This window comes from Zalophus californianus, chromosome 6 (assembly GCF_009762305.2).
Source record: "Zalophus californianus isolate mZalCal1 chromosome 6, mZalCal1.pri.v2, whole genome shotgun sequence".
In the NCBI taxonomy this organism is placed as follows: domain Eukaryota; kingdom Metazoa; phylum Chordata; class Mammalia; order Carnivora; family Otariidae; genus Zalophus; species Zalophus californianus.
In genome coordinates, this window is record NC_045600.1 from 100,947,321 (window position 1) to 100,965,220 (window position 17,900).

The following is a 17,900-nucleotide window of genomic DNA, read 5'->3' on the forward strand; positions in this document are numbered from 1 at the left end:
AGTATAGTGGTTTACATGCTTTGCTAATACATTTGCATGAATGATCTAAGTATCAAAAAATGAACTCACAGTTGAAATTCTTCCATTTGGTAGCTGGTTACCATAAAGATAACAAATACAAATTTATATGACTAAGTACTAAATGACCATTCAGATTTTTAAGGACCAAGGTAACTCCTTAAACACCCATTCTCTCACAAGGGAATCAGATCAAACCATCCATGTGAATAAAATATAATTCAAATTTGGTAGTTGGATCAGTAGAATTAAAAAAAACAAATATGAGTATTCTACTAGTGTATATGATTTTGAGGTGCTAGTATTTTCATTATTAAAATACATGCTGAATAAAAGACCTACACATAATTTGGTCTCTAAATTGATAATACTGATATCTTTATATGATTGTGGCAGGATCATCACACATTTTAAAACGCTGTTATTGCCTATTACTTGCCAGTTGAAATAAATGATTGTTTTTTTTTACCTCCGTGAAGAGACGAGCATCATCAGAAAGCATGTTATAATCCTGTGCACATTTCTTTGCAGAATTCTGCAAAAACTTTAGGAATTCAGTAACTTCTTCATTCACATGTTTTTTCATATCCTGATTTTTAAAAAAGTAGACATGTCATGAAATAAGAAGCTTGATTAAAAACAATCACTGCTCTAATAATTTGGACTTAAAGACTAATTAAAGTCTCTATCCAAAGCAGAAATCAGAGAAAGAGTACACACTATTATATAATAATGACAAACTTATTATTAAAAACTCCAAAATGTATATAAATCTTGAATCACTATGTGGAACACCTGAAACTAATACAATATTGCCTATCAACTACACTTCAATTTTAAAAAAACCTAACTCCGTAAAAAGAGCAAATGACTAATATCACACTACCTATTTAGGAATTAATAAGCTTCTCCACAAAATGCTCTTAATTAACATAAAAGACAAACATTCAAATGGAAAAATGTGCAAACAACATGAATAGGCAAGTTACAAAAGAAATAGAAATGGCTTATAAACACATGGAAATGGCTTATTTTCATTAGTAAACACTGTAAATTAATATAAAACAAGGCATCACCATTTTTTCCATATCAAATTAGAGGCAAAAAGGTAATATCCAGGATTGGTGAAGATTTTTTTTTTTTTTTTAAAGAAAACTTTCATGCAATAGTGGTACAAATTGGCTTAAATTTTTTGCATAACAATTTTCCCATGTGTAAATGCAGATCTAAGCCTCAAAAAATATGTATAGTTTTTGATCTGGCAATCTTATTTTTAAGAATTTATCTTAAGGAAACAATTATAGATATGAACAAAGAGTTTGCAACCAAGATGTTCAACACAGCATCATTTATATAATTGAGAACTTGAAACTACTAATTAAAGTAATCCAACAAAAACTTAAAATTGGTTCAATGAGCAATGTAAAATTGTTCTGCTAGTACTTAAGATGAACTGGAGTGAAATATGCTCAGAACCAGAGCAAAATGCCTGAACTAAAATAGAACCAACAAAAGAATGAAAGCACCAATGCTCTGTCAATTAAACTCCTTAAATTTTCCGTTTTTGTTAATACAACTGCACCCAGAAACATAAAAGCAAAGTTAAAATACTTCCTAACTTTTAAATACTGTTTACTGAAGCTGAAGAATAGAATACATACCAAGTACTGCAAGTAGTCATTTTTATTTATTCCAACAGCTTTAGAATTTGCAGGAATTTTTGCGTATTTAACCAACAAGTCCACATAACTCCTCTGCTCTCTCTGTGAGAAACGAGAGAAACGAGGATAAGGAACTCTTGGTTTTGGAAGAAGAACCATTCCAACTGTGGTTTTAACTTTTTCCTTTGCTTGAGTTGCTGAACTAACTGCCGGCTCATTTTCTACAGAACTTGCTGATGCATTCAAATTTTCTCCTATACGTCTGGAAAAAAAAATACAATTTACAAATATGTGCTTTTCACATGAAGATTACTATCATGGAACTTCATGATTCTCAATCACCGGGGAGAATATAGCGTGATTAACATAGTAAATTCTGGATTATTATCTAACTCTGCCACCTGCATTTTGATGTTTAGCCATTTGGTGTAAATTAAGTATTCTGCAGGATAGGATCATACTACAAGTTTACCTTCAATTATCTGACAGAGAGGAAGAGGCAAAATCCTTAGACAAGTTATTCAATTTGGAACTTTTTTCCCTTTATTCAACAGAGGAAAACTGCTCTTGCCATTACAGATGCAAGTATTTCATGTTCACCTTTATTACAATGCAAGTTGTTTTCAAAAGCTTAAGTTCTTCAGTAAGCTGTATTAGTTAATATGGTGAACAAAAGCCACTAAAAGCAGGATATGCTTAGGTCACAGGTTCACAAACTGAGATTCTAAATTTTCTAGTTTCCTTTAATTATCTCAAGATTTAAAAAGAAAATTTGAACACTGTGTGCCATATTTTATGGAAGCAATAGTGGTTTTAGAAAAGTTGAACAATCCTCTATCACTCATACATGGCTGAGTCCATGGAAATGTCTTTATGCTTTGAATGAATGCAAAAGAGAAAATGTGGCATATCTATAAAGAAAAGCACTAGAGGAGAAAGTAGTAACTAGAGAACCTGTTACCATATTTATGAAAAGATATCCCCAATTTCTAAAAAAAAAAAAAAATCACCTTTCTGCAATAGTGAGGTACATGAATACAAAGTTCTTATCTTGTTCATAATTTGTCACTATTCCTAGTATTCAATTGTAGCAATCTACATTTTCAATAAGAGTTTTAAGTACACAAATACATACACACACACACACAACTACACTTCCTTAGCCTCCACAATTCTAATTTCCACCACAGTAACTGTTCCCTATGATTTAGTTCCAAATTAAACAACAACAGTACATAAGAGAAGGGAAACTAATGAGAATGATGGAGGTCTGCTGATTCATTCTTCATCCTCCCATTCATTAATATTTACTAAGTGACTACTCTGTGTCAGTCTTATGCCGGACATGGGAACAATACAGTCTCTACTCTCTAAAACTTTACAATCAAGTGGATCAGACAAATAAATGGGGAAGAAAGATAAATAAATATGTATATATGTATATCAATAGAGTGTAACTATGGAGATCTCGAGTTTCCAAACTGAACTTACTGAATAGGTGACCAAGAATCCTAAGGATAACATGATCAGGGATTAAGAGGGAGAAGAGAAGTGGGGGGTGGGAACGCTGCTGGGTGGCTCAGTTGGTTAAGTGTCTGCGTTCTGCTTGGGTCATGATCTCAGGGTCCTTAGATGGAGTCCCACATCAGGCTCCTTGCTCAGCTCAGCGGGGAGCCTGCTTTTCCCTCTGCCCCTGCCTGCTGTTCCCCCTGCTTGTCCTCTCTGTCACATAAATAAAATCAAAAAAAAAAAAAAAAAAAAAAGAGGGAGAATGGGGAAGGGCTCAATTGTGACAGTATTAATTTCTTTGGGGAATTTTAGAAGACCACGGTTGCATCTGGGTTGTCAAAAAAGAAGGGAAGAATTAAAGGCACGTAGAGGTGAGGAATACTAGCTGCCTGTAATGTAATGTATGAGAGTATGCTATACAACTTTCAAAGGTTCCTTTAGGCTTTCTTTTAATCATATACAAACAAATCTGGTCTGTTATTACTTATCCTAACAATACATTTTATTCTATTTTTATGATTCTTCTGTGGCATAGTTTATGTTAACTTCTCTTAAATCCAACCTTGTTGGGGTGCTTGGCTGGCTCAGTTGGTTAAGTGTCTGCCTTCAGCTCAGGTCATGATCTGAGTCCCGGGGATCAGGATCAGGATCAAGCCCTGCATCTGGGTCCCTGTTCAGCAGGGAGTCGGCTTCTCCCTCTCCCTCTGCCACTCCCCCTGCTTATGCACTCGCTCTCTCTCTCTCTCTCTCTCAAATAAATAAAATCTTAAAAAAAAATCCAACCTTGTTCATTTTAGCTGGTGCATCTGCCTACTTCATTTTATCTCCTAGTACAGTATCTATGCATTTACATATTAAAATAAATAATATAAATTATTTCCTTTGATTTCACATTTATAATCTAAGACATTTTTTAAATATTATTATCTACGAATTTTAATTCAGGCTAGCAAAGGAGGTACATTATTTCTCATACATATTTGTAATGAAAAGTGGGAGGGTGTTGGTCTGATAAGGCTGAGAATTATCAATCTAGATCTGTGTCTGGACAAAGGCTGCACCCCATCCAAAACTACCGATAATTTATTTTAAATCAGCTTTATAATACTAGAATAATTACGGTAAAAGTGCCAAGAGTCTTAGAAAAAAGGTTAAGGCCCCAAAATTAAGCAAAAGATCCAGCCCCACCCTTAAAGAGCTAAACTAAAGATGGAAAACTAATCAAGAGAGCTGGTTAGTGAATGGGAAAAGAATTTTGGAAATTAAAATAAGGATGCTTAGATTGGCTCTGAAAATAATACAGGTGAAAGAAGACACACTTAGCTACTAAAGTTTCTCCAATAACTGTATAAAAATAAGCATATTTTAGGTTAACAAAATGAATATTAACTGCTGATCTTGGGAGAAATGTATTACAGCAAATTGATTTCTCACTAGAAAATGTCTTGAGAGCTATTCAAACCTAACAGTATTGTGTCCGCAACTCTTAATAATACTGCTTCACAGCTGTCTCTCTGAATATGAGAATATGTCTGTCCTTGTGGCACAAACTGGCAAATTTAATTAAGCTGCTGCAGCAACAAGATGCTGACTCAGATATGCCAGAGTAGGAATGTCAAGAAATTCTAGCAGTTTAAATTGGCTACATTCAGCAAAGAATGAAATGGCAGCACATCAAGATCATTTCCGAGTGCAGTGCTGTCAAAATCTTCATCAGGGTGCAAGCCAAAAGCATCTGACAGTGTTTGTCTAGCCACATTTACAGCATTATATTTTATTCTAGTTGATGGTTTGAAGTATTCCCCCTTCATTTTGTCAACCATCCATTCTCCTTTTTTGCTTAAAGTTTCTAAAAAAAAAAAAAAAAGGCAGAATTCAAACTTTTAGTCTCCTATGCTTTAAGTCTACTGGTTTGGGTGGCTTCTTTAAGTGGCATTTGGAAATGGTGCTTCTAGCCCCCATCTAAAGTCTACCTGTACCTCCTGAATTTGATTTATACTTTTCTATATTAAACATGTTGAAATTTCATAATTTTTATTTGAAGCTATTTTCCCCATTGTTGGCTCAAAACTCAGTTACAAGTGTCTACAACCAAAATTTTAATTTAGAAAAAGGTAAATGTTTACCTTCCAGTAGAGGGAGAAGGGTTGAATAAAAACCTCCTATTGCAGAAAGCAGAGTAATTAGAAGTATTTCCCCAAATATGTTAGAGAACACAAAAAACACAAAATTAGGGTTAATAAAAATTTTACATTTTTTTCTAATTTTTCCATCAAGAAAATACCCGTAAATTAATAGTCTGAAAATCCATTCCTTAACAAAACTTAATAAAATTTAATGTGAGCAAAAAAGACTAGAAACATACGTAATCAATGCCTTATATCTTTCTTTTTTCTATGCCAAAAGGTAAATTATACTAATATATTATTTTATGCTGTACAGAAATCTAAAGGAAAAACAAGCATATTCTAAGAAGAAAATATTTTAGAAGCTGTACCCAACTGCCAGCAAGATGTCATCTCCCTTACATAATTCAGACTATAATCCACACCTACAACATGCTGACTAGAGCTAAACTTGAGAAGAACCATTAAAATAATTAAGAAGCAGTGGCAGGATGAAGATTAATATTAAAAATTTTTAGTCTGAAAAGATGAAGGCTGAGATAAAAGTATATAGAGTGGTGAAAAGTTTTTGTTTTGTTTTAAGATACATGTTCCTTTTACCTTTAAAAAAGGTAAAGATATACATTTTTACCCTCCTCTTCCAGGATACTAGAATTGGTAGGCATTCTTTGATTCAAATAAACAAAGGCAATTCTTTATTTGATAGTAAGTTTTAAGAAATTAAAAAAAGAAATTGGTATCAAGAAATGGTGTAAGTTGAATAACAAAAATAGCTTTAAAAATCCATAGATCCATCTATATGGGATCTACTCAACCTTCTACAGGTATTAGCAAAGACATTATAATTATGCACTTAGGCAAGAATGTTGCTTTTAAAATCGCCTCTTTACTACAACATCTACTTGCTTTTATGTGAATTTATTTATTCATCTGATGAATCAAAAAAGCACTTTTTAAAAAATGTTTTAATGGCACTCTGGTAGTATCTATCAAAATAAAAAACATATACATACCTCCTCTTATATGATTTATCCTACTTACATCATCAGCATATAAGGATAGCATAAAAGGATGCTCACTGTTTTAATAGGAAAGGAATGGAAACAACCTAAATGACTATCAGTGGGGTCAATTGATTCCACAGACATCCTTAAAGGTTCAGATTCAAAAGCATGGGTTGAGAGTACAAAATCAGTATTTCTTAAAAGCTCCAGAGAGTATAATGAGTCAGTATGGCAAGCGTGAAAATGAAGATGGTAAAAGAGACTGAGAAATACCACCATCACCAGAAAACTAGGAAAGTGAGATACCTTCATAGTCGAGAGGTCACTGATGATCTTGAGAGGAGCAGTTTTAGTAGACTAGTGAGGTGGAGGCCAGATTAGAGTGGGAAGTTCAGTGAAAGCAAATGTAGTGAGATGTGCAGTGAAGTGTTTTATCCTGTTTTATTAATCCATTCTCCCAATCTCTTTTGACTGGACAGTTTAATTCATTTAAAGTAATTATTGACAGGGAGGGACTTATTATTATTGCCATTTTGTTAAACATTTTTTGCATGTCTTATAGTTTCCTCCCAGCAAAAACATACAAGTTTTTAAAGAAATCTAAGTACAAATAACAGAAGTGGTAAGAAAGTAACAATGGAGTCCAGGGATTGAGACAGGAAAAACTTGAGCACCTTTAAACACCTATCAGGAGAGAATGAAAATATAGCAGGTAGGAAGAGGTGCTAATTGACAGAAAGGGTACTGAGAAGGCAGGAACAGATGGAGACCCATTCCAAACAGAGGCTGGAAATATACTTCCTCAATTGCAAAATGAGTGGGGAAGGATGAAAGTAAGTGTTGAGCTCCTCTAGAGAAGCTCCCCAGTTCCTCACCTGTCATATTTACAGTCCATTTTAGTAAACCCAATTACTTGGTTTCAAGACTCATTCACAATAGAAATAGCCAATCACAAAGGAAAGAAGAGCAGTTACAGGCAGGCAAACAGTGAAAAGGGAAAATTATCATTCAATAGGCACGTTCATATCTGAGAGGAAAAAAAATCTCTGGGAATTTGGCAGTATCTATTAAAATATAAAATGCATATGCCATATGACTGAACAATTCAATTTCTATGAATTTATCTTATAAAAATTATTACAAGAATTTCATCAATGTATTGTTTATAGTAACAGAAAAAGAGGAACACATTTTGCAATATCAGACTAGGCAAATGAACTGAAAGTATATCTACATAATGAAGTATTATGTAACAATTAAGAAGATTCAGCCATATAGAGAGTCATGGAAAGATACTTGAAATATTATTTTAAAAGAAAAAGCAAACTGCAAAACAGTTTTATAGTATTTTGTATTATTTATAGTATGATCTCATTTTTGTTTTTATATCTATGTGGAGAAAGGTCCAAAAAGATTTGTTCATATATATCTATATCTATCTGTCTACATCTATACCTCTATATATAAATACACATATACCCAAGACTAGTCATCCTTGGGTACTGGGTTCTTCCATTTTCTAATTTTTACATTTTTATAATCTGAATGTTTAATAGTGGATACAGATATAAAACTTCAATTGCCAGAAAAATAACAATCAAATATGAAAATAAACAACCAAATAAATAAATATATTACCTGTTAGATAAAACACAAAGTTCTTTTAAACTTGGAGCCATGGAATGGTCTTTATAATTTTCTCGAGAGAAAAATGTCTTAAGGCCATTTTTTGAGGAAACATCCCTGTGAAACAAAGTAACTTACTTATATTTGACAATTCAAAATCTCATGCTAGACTAAGCAGCATAATGATACAACTGTAGTTTACAACTACATGCCTCCATAGCCCCTTTCCTAGACAATCACCTCTTAATAATTTTAATCTCATATATCAGATGTTAAGAGTTTAGATGTTTTACTTGGATAGCTTTTAGCCTAGGCTCAATTCTGAAATTCTCCATTTCAAATAATCAGCCTTGCTTTTTCCATTAATACCCAATTAAATATCAGAGATACTTAAGAGTTAAAGATAGAACAGACTGAGGTACAATAAGATTCTGTCAGGGGCAGGGCTCACCTCAGGCTCTGTGGTATAACATTAAGATGTTTGGTTGCTAAAAGAAAATGCTTCTCCACTTAGTTTTGTTTCAGGCATTATTGTGCCAGGTCACAAGACACTACAAAGACTAAATATCCCACCTATTTTCATGAACTTGGCAAATGTGATAAATGGTGTGCCTCTGCTAAAACCACTTCTAATGTCTTATATGATTTTCCATAACATCATAATTAGAGACTAACATATTATAGTCAGTGGTTTCCATATAGTAAGGAGCCAATAAATGCTGGTTGAAGGAATTAAAAACAATGAGAACCGGGAAGCCCGGGTGGCTCAGTCATTAAGCATCTGCCTTTGGCTCAGGTCATGATCCCAAGGTGCTGGGATCGAATCCCACATCAGGCTCCCTGCTCTGCGGGAAGCGTGCTTCTCCCTCTACCAGTCTCCTTGCTTGTGTTCCCTCTCTTACTATGTCTCTCTCTGTCAAATAAATAAATAAAATCTTAAAAAAAAAAAAACAGTGAGAACCATAACCTAGAAAGGACAAAAATTATTAAAATTCTGTGGGAAAAGGTACTTCCAAGGGCTGTAAACTACACTTGGTTTCATAATGTCAATAGCATTTAAGAGCATCTGTGCTGCATCTGAACACGTTCTTTGTGACAAGGAGCATAAATGTATACACCTCCTAAAACTTACAACAGAACAATCTATTAAATGGTAACTTCTGGCTGGCCCCTTCCCAAAACAGAAAATTTTAGCGTATTTGCTCCATACCCATTGTTTTTAAAGGTGTTTATCAAAAAAAAACCCCACAACTATGGTTAAAGTATAAATGATAAAAATTAGAATGTCTTACTTGCTATGCAACAGTGTAATTTCTTATTACTTGTTATGGTACTGTATCTGTGAAAGCTCATTAAGTTACAAGATTTTTGCATATCATACAAAAACAAATTCATGGACTCAAAGACAGTGAGCTCCTTGGGGTAAGGGAGCACTGTTGGCAATATAAAAAAAAATACTTATTGAGCTCATACTGATTGAATCTTATGAGTCAGGTACTATTTAAATCATCTTTGTAATCTCTTGTAACTTTAGTATTCTCTTTGTCTAGTAGAGAGTGGATGCTCAGTAAATTTGTGTTAAATTGATTTAAAGCAGCACATGTATTAGATCCCTACAAAACTACAATTACCAAGTGTGCTATTTGTGAAGTTCTCATACACTTCTAAAACACAGTGTATGCATTTATATTATCACTTGATGTAGATTCTCATATAACAAAATGAAGTTTGTCTATTCTTAAAAGAGGGTCTTTCTGTTAGCTGTACAGAAATGGGCAAGGTTCTTGGACGCAAGAGAATTCTAGCCTCTCTCCTTCACTAAGAGGCCAACAATAAATAATAAATACATGATGGAGTTACACCTAGTAGTAATCTGAGTGATGAACTTTTGTCATTTTAGGAGAGGAAGTGCAATCAGCTATGACTCAAAAGTGCTCAGTATGTGAAGGTAAGACCAGGGTACATTCTGAGCCACTGAACTTGTATCTTCCTTTTGTTTCCTCCAAATCTCTCCAGGCCAGAAACCCTCCTTTCCTAATCCAGCCGCCAGTCCCACTTCACTCCTCTTTAGATTTCAAATAGACATAACTCACCAGTTCAGCATTGGTTCACCCATGGCCATCATGGAGGTCATATTCCTAGATTTCTGCTTCACTCTAGCTCACAGTTCTGCTGCCTCGCAGTGCAGACTCCAGCGGAGGCAAAATTTCTCCAGAATCTACACTCAACTGAGGAAAAACAAAAGGTCAAGATCAAAAGCAGGTGACTGGCTGGGCCAGGGGCTGTTAACTTAGGTGGGGAAGAACCTGTAACATCTATCCTCAACTGACAGGGACACCTAAAACAGAATACAGCACACAGATGAATATTCCCAAGGTTCCAGAACAGCAATGCTGAGGTAGGAATCCTTTTCCATTTAACTTATTCCAGTAACGTAACTTTCAGGACACTCACTGTGGAAATAAGAGTCAAAACTGAATGTTCTCATTGCTTACATACTAGATCACTTAAGGGCATGGGGCTGTTAGGTCTTAACTCAGCTCCCCTCTATTCTCTTACTGCCCAGATAAATCTTGCTTCCGTTTTCCCAACCATACATGGTTATGGGACAAATTCTGGCAAAGCAATGCTGGACAAAAACTCCCTGGATATCAAGAATCTTTCAAAAAGAACCTCACTTTTGAGGAGACTGAGGTCCAGGTGACTTAAATGACATTTCACAGAATCATACAGAGGAATCACCAGGACTGCAAATCTGCTTTGACCACTCTATGTTCTGTGCTTCCCTGGTCAGCCCAAACTCCCTTGAATACTTGACAAAGTGGTATGTGAGAAACTAGCAAATCTAGAAGTCGGTCTCTCGGTACCTGACGGCTCTGACCTGCCCCCACATAGTCCCCCCTCTCACATTATGACCCCGTCTGGGGCTGGGGAGGGAGAGTTGATGAAGACAAAAGGAACGGCTGAGGGAAAAGGAACGGTAGGAGAAACAAGGTTCCAGTAAGGCAAGTAAAGAGGCGAGCAAAGCCAGAGGGAGGGGGCCGCGCCAAAACCTGGAGCGTAGGGTCCTGGCCCGACCGAGGGGGCCGCCATGTTCCCTCCTCCCACCCTCACGAGCGTGCCCGCCTGCAAGGCAGCGCCCTCCCTTCCGCGTCTCGGCTGCAAAGCATCCTTTCCTCCCACCTCGTGGTCCGCGGCGGCTCTGGCCCGGGCCGCGACCCCCACTCCACACACGCCCCACCCCACTCCTCACACTGTCTCGCGCGCGCCCTCGGAAGGCCTTATTTAAAGGACGTGGCCGCGCCGCCTCGGCCCTGCGTAATGACGTCACCAGCGACGCAGCGGGCGGGGTCCGTGCTCTCTTCATTCTCGCGCTCCGGGTATTTCGGCAGGAAGCTGCGGGGCTCGCCCCGCGGAAGGGACTAGGAGCGTTGTGTTGTCCTAGAAACATCCTTGAGGGGATGAAAGATTAGAAGAGGGACAGCCGACAAGTACAGTACTGGGAAGACCCAAATAGACTTGGTTTGACCTAGGCAAATGTCTTAGTTTCCCTAACCCTGTTTCCTCCTCTGTAAAATGGAGATTTTATTAGCACCTACTTAGGGTTTTTAAAGGAGTAAATGAAATAATGGATGAAGTTGTGCTCAGCATGGTACTTGGCACATAATAGCACCTCTACTCCAACCCCACTCCATTTCCTAATGTCAGCCACTCTGGTGGCTCCCACTTTTATTTTCATTCATTAAAGAAATATTTATTGAGCACTTAAAATTTGTGTTTGGTGCTGGGTACACATAGAACTAAGGCCCAATACCCCTCTTCTCCAAGAGCTTTTGATCATTGGGATTCTCATTCATATTCAATAATATAAAACAAAATAGAAAGTAGCTCCTTGAGAGAGATTGTATGCGTTCAGAGAGGGAGAGAAATTACTAGTGAGAGGGACAGAAAGCAGCTTTGAATAGCTAAAGATATGTATTGAATACTTACATGTCAGTTACCACATTGGGCACTTGACATGGCAGCTCATTTGAAGAATTTGAAATATGTAGATGATGGGAAAGGGCATTCTAGAAAGAGACAAGCACAAGAAGCTGCATAAACCTATTGCATGGACAGAGTCCAGTTTGTATGCTAGCGGGAAAGCATGTTCTAAATTTTACAGTGATTTATGATATTGTTTAAAACTATGTTTACATAGAAATTATACTTCTATTAAAAATCTCCGTTGAATACAGTGACCCTTAGGTAGTTTCTTTTGCCTGGAATGCAAGGACTATAAAGAGTGGTGGAAGAAAAGGGTTTGAAAAATAGATTGGGACTAAACCACAGAACATATAAGCCAGACTTAGGATTCTGACTTTATTTATAAGAAATGAAATGCTGGGCTTGGGGGGTGGAGGTTGCTTATCAGCAGAGGAATGACACAGTGAGAGTTTCTACGTCTCGGGAAACTTTATCTGGCAATGTATTGAATGAATTGTAGGGAAGAGGCAGGTTAGGAGAATACTTGTGAATACTTGCAAATCAGCTGGAGCAATGCCTGGCGCTGTGCAGGTAGCATTTATTAGGTGAGTAATGTTGACAGCCTGTGCTAGGACAGAGGTGGACATTAAGGCAGTGTAGAATTTCAAGTGTTGGGTACTATCTCATAAGGCATGCAGTCAGAGAGAATTGGGAGCCCTGTCCTACTCTTTAACAGCTGCTTAAGAAATAGCACAAGAAATGTTCAAGCACTTATGCTGCTGGGATCAGCCCATGGTAGTGTGTTATGGTAACATCACCAGATATGGCCTGTGTTGAGATTACAGATTATCATCAAAGAGCATGCGCTGGTTTGGTATATTTGATTTCCAGTGGTTGCAAGATGGCACATAGAATCAGCACTCTTAGAACCAGAAGGAACTTTGGAGATTATCTTGTCCAACTTCTTATTTTCCTGATAAAGAAACCGAGTCCCAGGTTGTCAAATGACTTTTCCAACATTAAATGATCAGTGATAGAATGGATACTAATAATCAGGTCTTAACAACTCTTGCCATTATGATACATTGAATATATGTATCCTTTCTTCTTTATGTTCTACTTGTGAACCAGAAGCACTTTAGTTAAAAGTACATGGATTTTCGGAGTCTAGCTGATATGGATTTTATCTCAGTTTTCCTGCTTACTGCCAGTGTGATCCTACACATGTTGTGCCTCCTCTTTGAGCCTTGATTTCCTCATTTGGGTAATGGAGACAGTAATTTCTCACCTACAGGGTTGTTATGAGGATTAGAAGTAACATGTGAAAAGCACATTGCAAAGAGTAAATGTTCAACATAAAATAGCCATTAGTATATAGGGTTTTTTTTTCTGCCTTCCAGAAAAACACAAAAACCCACAGTGGAGGTGGCATTGTAAACAAATGATTATAATACAAATAAGAAATGGTACACACACACACACGCATACAACACATGCACACATACACACACACCACACACACATACACACATACACATGCATCGATTCTATGGGAACACGACGAGGAAGGAACTTATTCTGATTGAGACAGCTAAGGTACCACTTCAGAGAAGTTTAATTTACATTGCGTCTTGAAAGATGAGTAGGAGTTCCCTGGGTAGAGAAGGGGTTGTGGGTTTTCAGGTGGGGAATTCAAGTGCAGAAATGTGAAACAGCACCGCATGTTCTGGGGAAGGGAAAATCTATTGCACTGCTGTGTTTGTGGGAAATGAAGGCCATTGGACTGGAAAGGGAGAAGGGGATAGAGTTTTCATGCTATGTTAGAGAATCTGGACTTCGGACTTTACTCTCTGTGTGTTGGAGAAACCAGTGTGTGTGTGTGTGTGTGTGTGTGTGTGTGTGTGTGTGTGTGTGTGTGTGTGTGTGTGTGTGTGTGTGTGTGTGTGTGTGTCTGTGTGTCTCTCTGTGTGTGTGTGTGTGCATACTTTTAAAAAACAGCTTTATTGAGGTGTAATCTATGTATCATAAAATTCATCCATTTTATTTGTATCACTCACTGATTTTTAGTAAATGTATGGAGTTTTGCAGCCATCAGTCAACACTGCCAAATCTTAAAACATTCCATTACCCTGAAAAATCCTTTGTGCCTTTTTGCAGTTAATCTCTCTTCCCACCTTCCAGCCCCAGGCAAACACAAATCTGCTTTCCATCTCTATAGATTTACCTTTTCTGAACATTTCATATAAATAAAATTATGCAATATGGATTCTTTCTCTTGGCAGAATATTTTTTAAGATCATGTTGCGGTAGGTGTTAGTAGTTTTGTTGCTAAATTGTAGTGCATTTATGGATATGCCTCATTTTGTTTATCCATGCAATGGTTGACAGACATTAGATGGTTTCCACTTTTTGGCTATTATGAATCATGTTGTTATGAGCATTTGTTTACCAATCTCTGTGTGACATTGTGTTTTCATTTCTCTTGAGCAGAAACCAAGGAGTGGAATTGTTCGACTGTATGTAAATTTATGTGTAACTGTTTTCCAAAGTGATCGTATCATTTTATTCTGTGGATTTTTAGGCAGAAGAAAGATTTGGTTTTCCATTCTTGCTAAACTGAAAAACAAACTCAGAAGTTGAATGAGAAATCAATTTCATTTTATTTTATTTATTTATTTTTTTTAAAGATTTTATTTACTTATTTGACAGAGACAGCGAGAGAGGGAACATAAGCAGGGGGAGTGGGAGAGGGAGAAGCAGGCTTCCCGTGGAGCAGGGAGCCCGATGCGGGGCTCGATCCCAGGACCCTGGGATCACGACCTGAGCCGAAGGCAGACGCTTAACGACTGAGCCACCCAGGTGCCCCGAAATCAATTTCATTTTAAAAGAATTTATAACTGTAGGTACTTATTTTGAGTTTATAAAATGTTTTATTGAACCAAATTTCAAAAAGAACTCTTAAAAACAGCAACCACCTGGCTAAATGAAGTTACTACAGTTGCTTCCAGATGTGTCTTTCTTCTTGTGGACCAAGACAGAGAAATATCCATGATCATCTATTTTTTATTAGTACCAAGTCATTTTCCTACCCTTCAGCTAATGAGCTTCCTCTGCTTGATTTGGGATGAGCTAAGCCTTGGAGAGTTTATTGTGTGGCAACTACTTCACTCAGGGAATTGTTTCATGAACTTAAAATCATCCATAAGGTCCTCTCAAAATGAGAATTCAGAAATAGTTCTCTAGGAAAGAGATTTTGATCTAGGAATTGATTCAGAGCTATTGGGGGAAATACTGTTGCCAAAAGCAGTTTGTTCAAACCTGGCTTTTCAACAATAAATGTATTTCAAGTGGGGAGGGAATTATCATTACTCCTGAAAACCAGCATAATGCTCCGGCCCAGGCTATCCTGTTTCAGAGGAGAATGGCTAACATGTTCAAAATTTTCCACTCAGAAGATGATATTTTGTGAAGTATATTTCATAGTGTTCTGTATTGCATGGTCCCTGCATTAAAAACAAACAAGCCAAAATAAACCGGAACTAATTGTTCAGCTGAATGCTGGTCTTTTATGGGAAGCCTCTAGCTCTCCCACAGAGAGAGGGAGAGAGGCTGATGACTGAAGAGATCATTTCAAGTAAGATAAGCAAGCAATTATTTAGATTCGTCTTTGGAATACAGTATGTATTTTATTGGAGGGATAAAGAAAGAATGGTAGAAAAGGTGGATGTGAGATTTGTTAGGAGGTTACTATCATAATTTTGGGTGAGGCTAATCTTAAAATTAGTTTTTATTCTCTAAGCAATAAATAGTTGAAGCAACTTCTCCCCCACAAAGAGGAAATCATCCTGGAATTAAAAATGTTGTTTGAGAAGCCCATCAAGTGGATAAGCAATAAATGGATTGCTGAGACATGACTATATTTGACTGGAGACAGTAGTCCCCCTCCTGAGGAGAAAAAAACAAAACAAAACAAAAAAAACCCAGAGACAAAGTCAATGTATTAAGGCTAGAGATAAATGACACTAGAAAATTAAAAAAGGACTTTTTTCTAGCTCATAACTAGTGATACAGTGAAATTAGAGTGCCTGTTAATTTAGCAGTAGGCTTCTGCCAATATTGAGAGTCTAGGCTTGCCTTAAGAAAAGTTGAGGATCCATCAGTATGATTCTTCTGGGATCCAGGCGTGTTCTCTTGACAAAAATTCCCTCCTTCCTCCCAATGTTCCTGAAATCCCCTAGGCAAGAATGTTTTTATTCTTGTCTCTGGCGACTTATATGATATTAACAGTCTCTTTTAAACCATGGCTTTGAACAGTACTGGGCCCCAACTCCAGTTTCTTGTTCAAAAGGGGAAGTGAATGTGCTGAGCTGCATCTCAGCACATCAGCAGTTACCTTCCCCAGCACATGGTCTTTTCACAGACCTGTCATGAGAAGCCAAGGCCTGCTCTGCATTGGTCCATTTGATCCAAGGGCACATTAAAAGTAGAAGTCTAATTTTGGGGGGCTAGACTGATCTTGCCTCATGAGACAAAGCTTAGTAGTAACAGTACCAACCAAGACACACTGTGGTCAGGTCTTACTATGATTATTGCTTTTGCTTTTCCCCAAGAGGTTATTAACCTGACATCTGTTTTCCTTTCTAATTCTCCCATGAGATCATTATATACAGAATGGTAAGAAATCCCTCTTATGCTCCAGTTATAGTTCCCTCTTGAAGCTGGGCAAGTTAATCCATGATGGAGAAGTGAGTGTAAACCATTGTTTTTATCAGAAGGAGCTTAGGCATGCATTTGGCCAAAGGCCTGGAGGTGATGGATTTCATAACTTGAACTCCATTATTTTCATTCATTTCCAATTTCCTGAGATACTGGAATGTGGTGAATATTTATAATTATATAGAACTTGACAGTCTACAAATATTTCACATGCATAATCTCATTCTTCCTCTTTTCTGAGGCAGTTGGAAATAAAAGCAGGATTAGGGACTGTCACAGGAAGCAACTTCTGGGATCAGTTCAAATATTTATTTTCCTGAGTGCAAGAGACACAGGTATTGTAGTACGCATGTGGAGGAAAATGCCAATGCAGTTGTCTTTATTCTGACTTCAGGATATTTTATAATTTGGATGTCCGTGACATTACTTTCAAAATAATTTATGATGAGGTGTTTTGCATCATGAAAACAGTGTGATACTTAGCTGATTTAAAATGTATTAGTTTATGCCTATATAATCTATTCAAGAGGTGGTTGGGCTGGGGTAGGGCAAAGACAGCTCAGGTAAAGTCAGATTTTTTACAGTGTTTGGCATCATTTCTGACATTCCATTTTAATGATTTCCAAAGCAAAGATAACAAAGTATGGTATGCATTCAGAATTTCTCTCCTCCCATATATCAGGGCAGATACCACTAATCAGTCATGGCATCCTTCTTTGAGACAGCAAGCAGCCTAAGAATCCTCAATTCTGCATTTCTGGTGGCTATGACCAATCAATAGATATTATCTCACAAGTTAAAACTTCTTTCCTTGACTTCTCTGATCCAAAAGGTAGTTCGATCCTTCTATACATTTCTCCCTCAGCAAATGGAAATGAATTATTTTTTAAAAAGTACTGTACTACAGACCAGTACTTCCCAAACTTTAGTATGCAAACCAGTCACTTAGGGATCTTATAAAAATGCAGATTCTGATTTAGTAGGTCTGGGAAGGTGTCCAGAATTCTGCATTTCTTTTTTTTTTTTTTTAAGATTTTATTTATCTATTTGACAGAGACAGAGACAGCAAGAGAGGGAACAGAAGCAGGGGGAGTGGGAGAGGGAGAAGCAGGCCTCCCGCCGAGCAGGAAGCCCCCTGTGGGGCTCAATCCCAGGACCCTGGGATCATGACCTGAGCCGAAGGCAGACGCCCAACAACTGAGCCACCCAGGCGCACCAAGAACTCTGCATTTCAAATAAGGTCAAGGTTGTAGGTAATGTTGGTGCTACTGATC

General features: G+C 37.2%; 1 protein-coding gene across 6 annotated transcripts in view; it reads right to left on the reverse strand.

The window, feature by feature from the left end:
- Positions 1 to 11,262, reverse strand: part of ICE2 (interactor of little elongation complex ELL subunit 2) — a 64,536-nt gene extending 53,274 nt beyond the window's left edge. Inside the window, exons 1-5 of one of the 6 annotated variants that reach the window (XM_027572276.2) lie at positions 11,198 to 11,262; positions 10,038 to 10,172; positions 7,957 to 8,061; positions 1,680 to 1,941; positions 488 to 607 (exon numbers count right to left, since the gene is read on the reverse strand). In XM_027572276.2, the coding sequence (XP_027428077.1) occupies positions 488 to 607; positions 1,680 to 1,941; positions 7,957 to 8,061; positions 10,038 to 10,078 (528 nt within the window). In that variant the 5' untranslated portion in view covers positions 10,079 to 10,172; positions 11,198 to 11,262. Of the gene's footprint in view, positions 1 to 487; positions 608 to 1,679; positions 1,942 to 7,956; positions 8,062 to 10,037; positions 10,173 to 10,622; positions 10,955 to 10,997; positions 11,108 to 11,127 lie in introns of those variants that run through there. The other 5 variants (XM_027572280.2, XM_027572275.2, XM_027572279.2 and 2 more) reach the window with 5 other exon arrangements.
- Between the last annotated feature and the right edge of the window lie 6,638 nt (positions 11,263 to 17,900).